The sequence below is a fragment of the Chrysemys picta genome, chromosome 3 (genome assembly GCF_011386835.1).
Source record: "Chrysemys picta bellii isolate R12L10 chromosome 3, ASM1138683v2, whole genome shotgun sequence".
NCBI lineage: Eukaryota > Metazoa > Chordata > Testudines > Emydidae > Chrysemys > Chrysemys picta.
Window position 1 is genome coordinate 20,197,339 of NC_088793.1, and position 14,671 is coordinate 20,212,009.

At 41.6% G+C, this 14,671-nt stretch overlaps 1 protein-coding gene across 1 annotated transcript in view; it reads right to left on the reverse strand.

Moving 5' to 3' along the window:
* The window catches only part of LOC101942026 (protein eva-1 homolog C), a 293,295-nt gene that overhangs the window by 189,024 nt on the left and 89,600 nt on the right, over positions 1-14,671 (reverse strand). Inside the window, exon 2 of the mRNA XM_024101094.3 lies at positions 4,389-4,603. Coding sequence (XP_023956862.2) covers positions 4,389-4,603 — 215 coding nt within the window. The remainder of the gene's footprint in view (positions 1-4,388; positions 4,604-14,671) is intronic.

The following is a 14,671-nucleotide window of genomic DNA, read 5'->3' on the forward strand; positions in this document are numbered from 1 at the left end:
AATATTTAGGTTTTTTGTTTCATCAAGGAAAAAAAACAAAAAAAATTGCTGGTTGACCCAATTACAGGTTGACCCAAAATACATTTTTTTTTCGGTTCAGCCACCAATACAAAAAAAAAAAAAAATCTGTTTTTCACCAGCTCTACTCAGGACTATGCAGTGGTAACTACACAGGCGTGTGCAAAAGAGGAAAATACCTCTTCCAACCACAGAACTTTGCATTTAGTGCACACAATTACTATTGGTGATCAGAGGTATGTATTCTGTGGGGACAATTTAGACATTTATATTTAATACTCTGATGCTTAATGTTTCAGGATTCCGACTGCCTCTTCCACTTACTCATAAGCAGGAAAAGAGATGGCCAGGAGGCACAATAAATAGGACACAGCTGTTGCATCATACTTTTGGCCCCCTGCAAAACTTGATAGTTCCAACTGCCTGGGTCCCCTGCAGAGCCAAGGAAGAGATGTTGCATATGTTCATATTCTCCACGCATCACCATAGTGCCTGAGTACATTCCTGACTAGCACCGGGACACTGATTTCTTAACTCCCTATCAGGAATAATCTACGTGGAATTTCAGAAGCGACAGAATACAGGCCAGTGTTAGTGGTTGGCTTGCACCACTACTGTACTGGCCACTGCCACAGAGTAAAATAGGTCCAGAGTTGGCCCAAAAGCGGAAGGAATGGGTGGTCATTTTCCACACTGCAACATCTGAAAAATGCAACAGCTGCTTCAAGAAAAATGATAGAAGCTTTTCTGATTTTCCTCCAGATGGTACTGCAATGAACCTCAAACTACTGGTATTAAAATCCCGCAAATCTGAGAACAGACAAATAGTGTCTGATTTTCTACACAACTTTAATCTGTTCTTTGACCTACCCCGTTCATACGTTTTGGCCCAGCAGCTAAGTAGAGACCCAGTCACTTCACTTTGAGACGGAAAGCCTAGTATGAATGGCCCTTTATGGCTTGCCATTCAAAGTCTTTATGCATTTGGAAATCTCACATCGAATCTGACTTTACTATGTTAGAATAACAGAACTCTGTAGCTTCGGGTCACTGACATAATGTTTCAGACAGGCATTCCCATGTGGCATACATTTTGTTTCAAATGAAAACAAGTGCCAATAGCAAGGGATTCTGGCACTTGACCCCAAGGACTAGGCTGGAGGCCTGGATTAACAGTGGTAAATCTCAGTGTAATCAACCTCAGCCTTTTCCCTTTTATCACAGAAAAGGCTTCCAAACTGTACTTCTTGGTAGTGGGGCTCCTTTAAATGGGAATTAAATGTAACTCCTCAATACAAAGGGACTCCCTTGTACTGAAGGATGTTAACTCCCCAAGCTCCTCTCTTCCAGAGAGACAGATTTCTGCAATCTGGGCTTGATTAGATCTAGTGATTTAATTGTGAAGGACCCTGGTTTAGCTGATTTTTTTTAATTACTGTCAAACAAGATGCATACACAACGGCCCCATCTATACTCTCTGTACAACTGAGTTTAAAAACCCAGGTAGTCAGCACTTCCGGTGGGTTTGCTGTAAGATATCCAGGGACTGAAATGGATGGAAGTCATCCAATGCATGAGGTGAGGAAGAGAGCGTTTTCCATGAATAGAGGGCAGCATGGAAGACAGCATGAGGACCAGGTTGAGAGAAGGGTTCAAAAGGCACCCTACAGGGCTGAGAGGAGCACAGTTTGAAGGAGGATATCTATCTAAGTACTTCTATGGTTTCCATCTCCATAGTATCCAAACACCTCACAATGATTAACCCATTTCTCCTCACAACACCCCTGTGAAGTAAGAAAGTGCTATTACCCACATTCTGCAGGTGGGGAACTGAGGTACAGCGTGACTAAGTGACTTGCCCAAGGTCACACAGGAAGTCTGTGGCAGAGCAGGGAACTGAAGTCAGGACTCTTTAGTCCCAGGCTAGTGCTCAAAGTATACAAGCATCATTCCCTCTGAAGCACCCGGCACTGACCACTGTCAGAAGACAGCATACTGGGCTAGATGGACCATTGGTCTGACCCAGTATGGCCATTCTTATGTTCTTATGGGTAAATAGAAATAATTAAATCTCAGCCACTTTGTAAACTCATCCTCTAAAGCAGTGGTTTTCAATCTGTACTCCGCTGACCCCTGGGGTTCCGCAGGGTCCGCGAAAGGTGGTTGTTACCATAGAACAGTGGTTTTCACCCAGGAGTCTGCAGACTATATCTAAGATTTCCAAAGAGGTCTGCACCTCCATTCGAAATTTTTAGGGGTCTGGAAAAAGGTTGAAAACCACTGACCTAGGGATCAACCACTCAGTGCTACACACACATACTACATGACTGACTACAGCACACACCGCTCTCATTCTAAAACCCAGAGGGACGCTTTCTGCTCTCAGAAGCACCATGGATGCCAATGGAACCTGACTGCATAAATCAAAGGGCAGCGTGTAGCCCACAGGGTGCAGGGTCACAGGTGGAATCCCCATCACTGGAGGATTTTAAGAACAGGTTGGAGAAACACGTGTCAGGGATGGTCTGGGTTCATTTGGCGCTGCCTCAGTGCAGGGAGCTGGACTCGATGACTTCTCAAGGTCCCTTCCAGCCCTACATTTCTATGATCCCATGAGAACCCTGCCAAACACCCGAGATCGTCATTAAATCGCTCCTGCAAGCAAAGTCACGGCATGAAAAACTAAACACTATGTCTCTCCTCTTCTCTCGCTATTCCAGATGCTGGGGAGGCTTCTTAAATATGCCACTTGCAGATAAGGGAATGGACTAAATACATGTGTGTATCTACTGTGCATGCAAATGCAACGTATTGAGCAGATTTTGAAAAGCATTGTTTGGCAACAAATAAATAAAAGAAGGATGGGTTGGCCTCAGCCAAAATCCTTTGTCTTTAATCTCCACATCCTCCTGCCCCCACAGCATGTCTGCCTGTTGCCCCCCTTGTTACAAGCTATCAACACATATGGGAAAGCCTCTCTTTACTGCAAATTCTGGTATGATAGAAGGAGACTCTGAGTCCCAGCCATTTGATATGCGGTATTAGTGTTACAAGAGCAACCGCAAGTCTGTCGGCATGTCGTTTTTTTACAGGGCACATGTTGCCCCACCACTTTATCGTCAGCATTTACCACTGACATGTAGGAGCAAAAGCACTCAGATCAGCTCTTTAAAACAAACTGTAAATTTCTCTAAAAGTGCCCGGGTGCAGGAGATGCCACAATTAGTAGCTCTCTGGAGAAACTGGACATTTGCCAGATTAGAACAAAATGGTTCCTTGCAGCACAGATGCATCGTTCCTTTAAACCACTTGTTCTGCTGTAACATTTATTACTAATTCTTATTGATTTATAGCCATAAATATGCAGGGCACTTAACACGAATAAAAGTGCAGGTCTTTGCCCCCAAAAGTTTGCAATCCAAATCCCTGATCCTGGAAAGACTGATGCATGTACTGAATGTAATGCCCATGAGTAGTCCCCACTGAAGTCAATAACATCAATCAGTGTAGGTTTCCACATCTGAATTTTCCAGTCCTATTCAACGTACAAAGGGTTCTTTGATTTGTGGTAGTCATACAACCTTAAAGAGAAGATACTGGTGATAGGTTTCTTTCATATAAATGAGTGACTAAAATTAACTACTGTCACATGGGCAGAATTCCTCTTTATGATTCAGTTATCTCTGATGATTTACATCAGCTGAGAATTTGATCCTATGACTACAGGAGAAAAAGCAAACCAAAGATTCTAGCTGGATTTCAAGTCACTAAAATAAAACACCCTAAAACAAAATGTAAGTTAACCCTACAGGAAGTCCTGTCTACACTGAAAAACTACCATGTTGGGAGATCCAAGTAAAAGGTAGGCCATCCCCCAAAACAGTTAAAACAGAGTTTGGTCTTGCAATATATTTGTGTTTTAGCCACATTCCTGGACCACTAAAGTCAAAGGCTATAGCAAAATTCAGGAACATCCCATAAGACATAATTCGGTCCCGTCTACACTGCAAGAACAAACTATTTATTAACAATTTCATAGATTATAAAGCAAGAAGGAACAACTGCGATCATTTACTCTGACCTCTGGAGTAACACCACAGGACTTCCCTCAATTCTGGTTTGAACTACAGCACATCTTTTAGAAAAACATAAGACCTTGATTTAAAGATTTTCCATGATGAAGAGTCTACCACAGCTCTTGGTAAACTGCTCCAATGGTTAATTACTCCCACAGTGTCAGATGGCCAATGTTACCCAGCGTGATAATTTTTAGAGCATAGATCTAAGTGGCATCAAGCACAAGACAGCTGCTGCATGGCCTGGGAAAGATGAAACCAAGAATTAAAGAGATGCAGTTTAACATGCAATACCTGAAGGGAAGTACCAACTGAACAGGCAACATCTTCCTTAATTAAAGTTGCATAGGACTGTAGGTATCGGGAGGGACACATCTGATGACTTGGCACAATTCGGCCATAAAAGGACGACTGGATGCTGATGGTGGTTCTGTGAGGGCATCTCAGGGAGACATATTCTCCATCGCAGGCATGGTCACTGTAATTCTTTAACACTCTTGATATAGAACCTGACAAAAAAAGATGACAAGAGCCATTAGCTTCCTGTCACTGATCATCATACTTTGTTACACAGGGCTGCCACTAATTAACTAAAATCCAGCTAATTAACTCTGACTGCACTGCAGTCAAGTAAATTTTGTCATCATCTCCCACTTCACAGCTGGGGAATGGACATGGAGATTAAGTAACTTGCCCAAGGTCATTGAGAGTGTGCATGGCAGAACTGAGGTTACTGCCATGCACACATGAGTTCAGGAGTTCCAGGCTCCTAGTCCAGCACTCGGACCACTAAATTGGGTTGTCTCTCTCAAACCGTATTTTAATTTCTTTGGTTGTTTCTCCCCTTTTAACCAATGGCATGAAAAGTTTGTTTTCTCCCTTCTTAGGTGGAGTTTCTAGGGTTTCTAGAAGGAAGCTGCTCCACAGAACCAAATCTTTCCCAGGGAGACATTACAACATCATATATCACAGTAAAAGCACTAAGAAGAATAGGTCATTTATCCATCAAACACCAGGGATGGATGTCACCATGACAACATCTTCTGCATCCGCCACACTCAAGCTTCAGGGTTAAGCATTCTGGTACTGACCCAGAGAGGTGATACTTGCCCTCAGCCACCACTGAGATCGGTGAGAGTTGTGGACGTTCAGTACTAGAGCTAGTCAAGGACATTTTCAACAAAACAGGTTTTTTGCTAGGAATTGCCAATTTGTCAAAATTGAAACTTTTTGCAGGAACATACCACTTTCAATTAGACTTTCACTGGTAAAGATTTCTCCCATTCAGGATGGACTCTGGTCAAAACTAGCATGAAAGACCCACCCCTGAATAGCCATGTGGTTAGAGCTACACATCCAGAAGGTGGCAGAGCCTGATTCAGACCAAGGACTCGAAGCTGGGTATCCCATATCCTAGATTGAGTGCCCTAGTCATCAGGCTGTTGGTTAATCAGGGTTGGTGTGTCTCTCTCTTTCTGATGAAAAACTTGGAAAGGTCTCAGTTTCATCCTGATAAGGAAATGGCCTGGGAAAGATGAAACAGGATGGGTGGGGGGAAACATTCCCCAGTTCTACCTGGTACCTCTCAAGATCAAACCCCATGTCAATACAGCTCTGCTTAATAAACTAGCCAGTGCTTGTCCTAAACAAATTGGGAGCTTGCCAATTTTCAGGGTTTACCCTAGTCAACTGGAGGTGCTGTGTCTAGAAACCTGTGAAGGTTTACAGCCATTGAAAGAGGGGAGTGGGTTAGGATTCCTACCTGTAGTGAGCTCTACCCTCCGCTACCTGCTTCTGCTGGGAACCATTCCCAATCTCTCAGCTGGCCCCCACAGCGAAAGCTGTCTTCTTCTACAGCCAGCATCTGCCCCTCTCCCATCCCAAGTAGCAGCAGGGAGAAAGCCTGTGTGTCTGCAACAGAGACTGGGTGCTAGCACTTCTGAGCATGGAACCCAAAACCTGCTCAGAGGGCAGGAGTCTGATTGGCTGTCCAGAAAACCAAAACAACCCCATCTCCTTTTTTGTTTATTGATTTTCCTTTCCCTGCCCTTTTCTCTCACCTTTTCAGTGGTAAATGGATAAAGGTTAAAGAGGGGAGGGAGGGGCAAGGCAGAAGAAAAAACAAAAACCTAGGAAGGAAGAGAAAAAAAAGTTTTGAAAATGTTCAAAACTGAAAAAAAAATGATAGATTTCACACAAAAATAATATAAATTATTATTTAGATTATCATAGCGGTCCCTTTTGTGCGAATTTCCCACAATCCCCCTTCCTTTTCAACGATAGAGCAGGCTAAACAAGTGGGTAAGGGGGCCATCATGCTGAAATGGGTCAGAGGTCACAAGCTGGGCACAAGATGCCCAGGACAAATATAATCCTCCTCAGGGACCTCGGGGTTAAAGCAACACTGTAGCTCGGCCCCACCATTTAGCTTTGATTATAGGGTTTTGGATATTTCCTCTCTATCTTTTACTATTATTATTAAACAATTATATTGTCGTAACACCTCAAAATATACTCCAAATAGCCCCTTTGTTCAAATCAATCTATTAATTTTCAAGCACCAAGAGCAAAATTTGCCTATAAAAAAAAAAGAGGCTGGAATAAGCTCCCTAGCTGCATAAGAAGAGAGGCAAGAGCGCTGTTTAATTTTAAAGCATTTTTATTCCTAGTCTTAGGAAGCTCTGTTGGTGTAAAATGAACTGGGTCTGCTCAATGCTGTCTCCTACGTCAGAGAGCAAGTGGCCTGCACCATGGTGATTGCTTTGTCCTGATGCATCCTGGAGTCTGACGGATAGCTGTTCTCCCTCCAGTGGTGTGCAATCATAAAGCATGTCAATCGGATATGGCAAATTAATAATAAAACCAAACTTTAAAAAAAAAAAAGTTTCCAAGTTATCAGTCCACCACGTTAGGACTTCTCCCTGCCTTCTCGTGTACTCGGGGGGAAGGAAAGTGTTACCAGGAGGCAGTAAAGATTCCCCTGGCTTCAGAGGATTTGTCTCTCAAAGCAGCCGTCCCTCAGCATGTCTCCCGTGTCAATATATCTAGAACCAGGATGGCTTTCAATCCCCACAATTAGTGCAGATCACATGTTAGAGCAACTCATTACTCCCCTTTTCCTTTGGCAACAACAGAATAACATGAGTTCATTCAAACTCAAGTTAATGAAAACTATCGCTTGAGCCCTTTGATGGTGACTGGCTAATGACAACTAAAGCATGTTCTTGGAAGCATCTGGCACTGGCCACTGTCAGAGAGGGGATAGTGGAATAGACGGACCACCCGCCTGTCTGTGTTCCCAAGCAGAGCAGAAAGGACTAGGTGTGTAGATAGTCATTATGCTCTCTCTCTTCCCCTTCCCCATCTGCCTAACCTACTCCCAATTCAGTGAAAGCACTTTTGAAAATGCAAATTTTTCCTTATCCAGTGGCTCACTCTTCTGCATTCTGGGGTTAGGAAAGTGAGCATCTGAATTGATTTCAGCATTAGCATCAGGGTCTGGGCAGTGCTGGGGTGATCTCTTCGCCAATCACTGTGTAGAGACCTCAAACAGTGAGTGAGTTGCTGATGAATTGTTCATTGATTGAAATTTATAAAAGCATGGTCCTTGTCAAGCGTCTTGGGACTTCAGTGTTGCTTAGATAACAAGATAATAGGCACACAAGATAAATAGTAAACTTTCTCCTCTCTTTCCCCACACGGCGCTGAGGAGTCTCTTTTGGATATCTGCATGGGACCACTTTTTTAAATCATACAGGATGACACAGTATCAAATATGTGTTAACTGGTGCATAGAATTTGGTGGTAGGTAGATAAATGCAGTCTAAAGACATGTGAGCAGAAAGTTATTCATTCAATCCTTTTATCTATCTCCCTTGCTGGTTGCAGTGTAAATTACCAGTATTCACTGTTCACTATCGACTGGAATATAAATGACAATCACAAATGTGCAACCTTCAAGATAAAAACAAAGTCAGTTACTAGCAGGGTTTTGCGAGTTGCTGATGGGAATATAGTTTATACAACCATTTTTTCTTTACTAGCCTGACATTTTGTTAGGTTGAAAGTACACCTTTACCACAATATAACGCTGTCCTCGGGAGACAAAAAAATCTTACCGCGTTATAGGTGAAACCGCATTATATCGAACTTGCTTTGATCCGCCAGAGTGCACAGATCCGCCAGAGTGCACAGCCCCGCCCCCCCTGGAGCACTGCTTTACCGCGCTATATGGATAGTGGATCCCAGGCAATCAAAAGAAAAGACTATTAAGATCTGCTGGCTTAACCAGGAGATCTTCAATTATCTGAAACTCAAAAAAGAATCCTACAAAAAGTGAAAGCTTGATCAAATTGTAAAGGATGAGTATAAACACATAACACAAGTATGTAGGGACAAAATTAGAAAGGCCAAGGCACAAAACGAGATTAAACTAGCTAGAGACATAAAGGGTAACAAGAAAACATTCTATCAATGCATTAGAAGCAAGACGATGACCAAAGACAGGGTAGGCCTGTTACTCAATGAGGGGGGGAAAACAATAATAGAAAATGTGAAAATGGCAGAAGTGTTAAGTGACTTTTTTGTTTCAGTTTTCACCAAAAAGGTTAGTAGCGTTTGGATATCTAACATAATGAACACCATTGAAAATGAGGTAGGATCTGAGGCTAAAACAGGGAAGAACAAGTTAAAAATTACTTAGACAAGGTAGATGTCTTCAAGTCACCAGGGCCTGATGAAATACATCCTAGAATACTCAAGGAGTTGACTGAGGAGGTATCTGAGCCATAAACAACTATCTTAGAAAAGTCAAGAAAGACCGGAGAAATTCTATAAGCCTGGAAAAGGGCAAATATAGTACCCATCTATAAAAAGGGAAATAAGGACAACCCGGGGAATTACAGACCAGTCAGCTTAACTTCAATACCTGGAAAGATAACAGAGCAAATAATTAAACAATCAATTTGCAAACACCTAGAAGATAATAAGGTGATAAGTAACAGTCAGCATGGATTTGTCAAGAACAAATCGTGTCAAACCAATCTAATAGCTTTTTTTTGACAGGGTAACAAGCCTTGTGGATGGGGAGGGGTGAAGTGGTAGATGTGATATATCTTGACTTTAGTAAGGCTTTTGATACTGTTTCGCCTGACCGTCTCATAACAAACTAGGGAAATGCAACCTAGATGGAACTACTATAAGGTGGGTGCAAAACTGGTTGAAAAACCGTTCCCAGAGAGTAGTTATCAGTGGTTCACAGTCAAGCTGGAAGATTATATCGAATGGAGTCCTACAGTGATCAGCCCTGGGTCCCGTTCTGTTCAATATCTTCATCAATTATTTAGATAATGGCATAGAGACTACACTTATAAAGATTGCAGACAATACCAAGCTGGGATGGGTTGCAAATGCTTTGGAGGATAGGATTAAAATTCAAAATGATCTGGACAAACTGGAGAAATAGTCTGAAGTAAAACCAAATGCAAAGTACTCCACTTAGGAAGGAACAATTAGTTGCGCTCACACAAAATGGGAAATGACTGCCTAGGAAGGAGTACTGCAGAAAGGGATTTGCGGGTCATAGTGGACTACAAGTGAAATATGAATCAACAGTGTAACACTGTTCCAAAAAAAAAAAGCGAACATCATTCTGGGATGAATTAGCAGGAGTGTTGTAAGCAAGACACGAGAAGTAATGTTTCTACTCTACTCTGTGCTGATTAGGCCTCAACTGGAGTATTGTGTCCAGTTCTGGGTGCTACACTTCCGGAAAGTTGTGGACAAATTGGAGAAAGTTCAGAAAAGAGCAACAAAAACGATTAAAGGCCTAGAAAACATGACCTATGAGGGAAGATTGAAAAAAATGGGTTTGTTTAGTCAGGAGAAGAAAACACTGAGAGGGGACATGATAACAGTTTTCAAGTACATAAAAGGTTGTTACAAGGAGGAGGGAGAAAAATTGTTCTCCTTAACCTCTAAGGATAGGACAAGAAGCAATGGGCTTAATTGCAGCAAGGGAGGTTTAGGTTGGACATTAGGAAAAACTTCCTAACTGTTTGGATAGTTAAGCACTGGAGTAAATTACCCAAGGAGGTTGTGGAATCTCCATCATTGGAGATTTTTAAGAGCCAGTTAAACTAACCCCTGTCAAGGATGGTCTAGATCAGTGGTCCTCAAACTTCATTGCATCCCGACCCCTTTCTGACAACAAAAATTACTACATGACCCCGGGAGGGAGGGGGAGGGCAAAGCCCGAGTCCCACTGCCCTGGGCAGGGGGAATAAAGCAGAAGCCCAGGGCTTCAGCCCCAGGCAGAGGGCCTGTAACCTAAGTCCCGCCATCCCAGGCTGAAACTCTCGGGCTTGGGCCCTGGGCGGTCGGGCTCAGGCTTCGGCCCTGAGCCCCAGCAAGTCTCAGCCAGCCCTGGCAACCACATTAAAATGGGGTTGTGACCCACTTTGGGGTCCCAACCCACAGTTTGAGAACCGCTGGTCTAGATGATCTCTTGAGGCCCCTACCATTCCTACGATTCTACGAAAAACAGGCCTGCTGTGGAGGCCACTGTCAGATCTGTTCAATTTGGCTTGTAATGTAGGGGTTCTCAAACTGGGGGTCGCAAGGTTATTACATGGTGGGGTCGCAAGCTGTCAGCCTCCACCCCAAACCCCGTTTTGCCTCCAGCATTTATAATGGTGTTAAATATATTTAAAAGTGTTTTTAATTTATAAGGGGTGGGGGCGGGGGGGTCTTGCTATGTGAAAGGGGTCACCAGTACAAAACTTTGAGAACCACTGTTCTAATGCTTGTCAATGCTTTTCATGGTTTGCAGTGTTGCCAGCTCTTGTGATTTTATTATGTCTCACTAAACTACAGGTTTCACTTAAAGCTGGAGACAAGTAATTAGGTGAGAATCTCAGCTTTCATTTTAAAAATAAAGTAAGTTTCTAGCCCTCATTGCGCAAGAGAAAAGTTTGAAAACGTGACCTGAATGCACCCTAAACACTCAAAAACCAGAAGGCAAATAAAGAGGACACCAATTTTTTTTTTAAATCTGATAATTTTTGAACATTTAGGGCAGCAATAACGCAATGGGTTCCACACCTTTCACTTGTAGTTTTCAGGGAGAGAGGGAGGAAGAGGGAGGGATCATTCCTTGTACGCTACAACTTACTTAAAATAAACCAATCTGTAGGCATGATGTATTATGTTTCTGTTTGGTTCAAAGGTCTCTTGTTGGGTTTTATAGCTGGTTTCACATTCCAAGGATGAAGACCTAAACAAGAGTCAATTACAACAAAATAGAGGAAATGTCCCTTTCAATCATCACATTGAATGGGATTTTTCTCAGGGCAGGAGTCTGACTCTTGGCAAATCATCAGCAAATTAGTAAAACCCCTCACCACCGCACTCCGAACACAAACTTCTATGCTGGTTGTATCAGAGGCTGGGGAAAGAAATTCTACACCAACCAGCAATTTTGTCAGTTCCCCCAACAACCATTTTCACTCGCGCAAACCTGCCGACTCAGGGAATTGCTGCTCAGTTCTCAAGTAAAAGCCAATTGTAACTACCTAGGACATATGTTAGCTGGGGGACAATAAAGGTTTCATAGAGCATATTATGTATCATTTTACAGATATCACTTGATATGACATGACTTAACATTACCCTGATGTGGTTGCCCGACCTCCCTGCCTACTTGGAGTGCTTTCTCTTTTAAGAGAGACAGCTTTTCCTTTTTATGAAACCAGAGTAACTGATGGAGTAGCTTACAAAAGAACAGAATTATAGAACACCCTTTTTTCCTCGCAGCCAGAGATAGGACAAGAATACAGTATAAATGTGTACATCATTAGAAACTGGTGTTTACTCATTTATGGGGGTTTTCTTCAAAATGGTAACCACATTTCTCCTGTGTCCATGAAGTGAAATTTCAGTTTTGCAATGCAGTTCCTGATTCTGATGTCGTAAACGTGTGTGCAGCAAATGACGCAACTGATTTTACAGTGCACCTGGTGACATACTGCACCTGATCAGCCATCAAAACGCACCCTTCCCCTTCACTAAGAAAAATCCTCTATCAACATGTGCTATAAAAACTTGTTACATAAAAACACCCTCTAAAGATCCAATTCAGATACACTTTGGATACTTCTAACATTAATGTGCATTCCATAGGATTTTAAGACCAGAAGGGACCATTATGATCACATACTATGAGCTCCTATGTAACAGAACCTCACCCAATAAATTCCTGCCTCAAGCCCCTAATTTCTATTTGAGCAATAGCATATCTTTTAGAAAGATTTCCAGCCTTGATTTAAAGACTGCAAGTGATGGAGACTTCACCACATCCCTAGTAAGCTGTTCCAATGACCAATTACCCTCATTTTAAAAATGTCCCTGGACTTCCAATCTGAATTTGTCTAGCTTCAGCTTCTAACCACTGGATTTTGTTAAACTTTTTTCTGCTTGATTAAGGAACCATCTGCTGTCAGAAATCTCTTCCTTGGGTAGACCATGATCAAGTCACCTCACCTCTTAACCTTCTCTTGGATAAACTAAAGGGAACAAACTTCTTCGTGCATGTGCATCGCCAATCAAATAGAATCTATATACTCAATCCTGCAAAATGTTGAGCATTCTTAGGTCCCACTGAAATCAGGATCTCAGAACCTATCATCATTGAGCCTACTGAGAAGAAGTGGCAGAAGCTTATGGAGAAATAAACAACAGGTATCTGGATGTGGTGCTGGGACCTGTTTGTTACCTGCCTACTCAATAGAGGTGACATCTTCAACTAGATTATGAACATAGCTGGTAAAAAGTTATGTATTTTCTGTGAAAATTTTTGAAAAAAAATTCCAATGTTCTGAATTTTTGACAAAAGCAAAGTTTTCGTTTTGTGTCAGTTTTCAAAGAAACAAAATGTTTCTGATTTTCTGGGTTCTCCACACACACACACACACACAAACACACACACACACTCCAAAAAAATTGGGGCAAGGGAAAGAAGAGACAAGAGGAAGACAAACCAAACCAAAAATCTTTAATTTTAAACAAAATGAAAATTCGTTCCATTTTTGACCCAAAAATCCCCAAACATTTTCAAAGAAATAAAAGCTTCTTGTGAAAATTTTCATTTCCTTTGAAAAGTCTTTTTTTATTATTATTTTTGCCAATGAAAGTTGACAAAAAAAACTTTTCACCAGCTGTAATTATGAATACATGATGCAAGGATACATTTAATTTAAATAATTTGTTTGATTGGCATAGACCTATAAACTTAGAAACAATTGATTTTCCATTTTCTGAAACACACTAAGTAAATACAATCAATTGTCCCATCAATAATACTGCTCTGTGTACAGTGGAGAGGGTAGATCTTTTAACTCTAGCCCCCTATTTCCAAGCATTTATAAATGTTTACAAATTACCAGCTGGGTTGAAATTTTTTGTATTTCTTTTAAACAGTGAATTTTTAAGTTAGATAAAATTCCTTTTGGACGTTTTTGAGACAATGGAATATGAGAGAGAGTTTTTACCAACAGAGAAGTTATTCAGGTGCTATTTCTTGAGTTCAGAGGACCCCCAAACAAGCATGGTTTTAAGATGTGCTATGAACTGTCGTAACTTTCCGACATACTTTTTATATGCAGAGCATTGATACTGATAACATCTCATTGAAACTGTGCTGAGCTGGAAGAGTAGAAAAGCATATTACTAAGAATAAGAGAGACAAACAGGACTAAAAATGTGACCCAAGGCCAGGCTTCAAACCAGAGCAAGTAGGTCTATATGTATGTGCCTCGTACTAGGCAGTCTTGCTGATAATCTTGCTTGAAATACTAAAATCAGCTCTCTCAAATGGCAGCATGGCCTAATATGAACATAAGGGGTTTCTTTTGCTTTGTTACTATTACTGTTGACTAAAGCTTGCCATTGCAAAGATTCTGCAGGACAAAATATTTCTCCCACCTCCCCTTCACCTGTAATTACTTATAAATACAACAGAGAGCAGGAAACAAACACATGAAGATTTTGAAAGTGAGCCTATGAAACTTTTGACCTAAAATCAACCTTATCTTGTCCATTATCTGATTTATTCTGTTGCCAGTTATAGATTCTGACTGGGATCCAATGTAACAAGAACAACAAAAAATGACTTTGTAAAAAGCTACTCTAGTATTTTGTTTAAAGGGACAGTGCCAACCTATTAAGGTTCAAGAATTTCATAACATTTTTAAATGCTCAGCAGTAATTGTAAGGTTCTGCCCTGATGATTAGTGTGACAGTGATGTGGTGGGAGCTGGATAGCTTGAAGGGGTTGGTTCACTTCTAGGTTGCTGGCTTGAATCTAGCCCAGATCAACAGTGAGGGTTAAATAAAATAAATAAATAAATGGAGATATACCTATCTCATAGAACTGGAAGGGACCCCGAAAGGTCATCAAGTCCAGCCACCTGCCTTCATTAGCATGACCAAGTACTGATTTTGCCCCAGATCCGTAAGTGGCCCCCTCAAGGATCAAACTCATAACTCTGGGTTTAGCAGACCAATGCTCAAACCACTGAGCT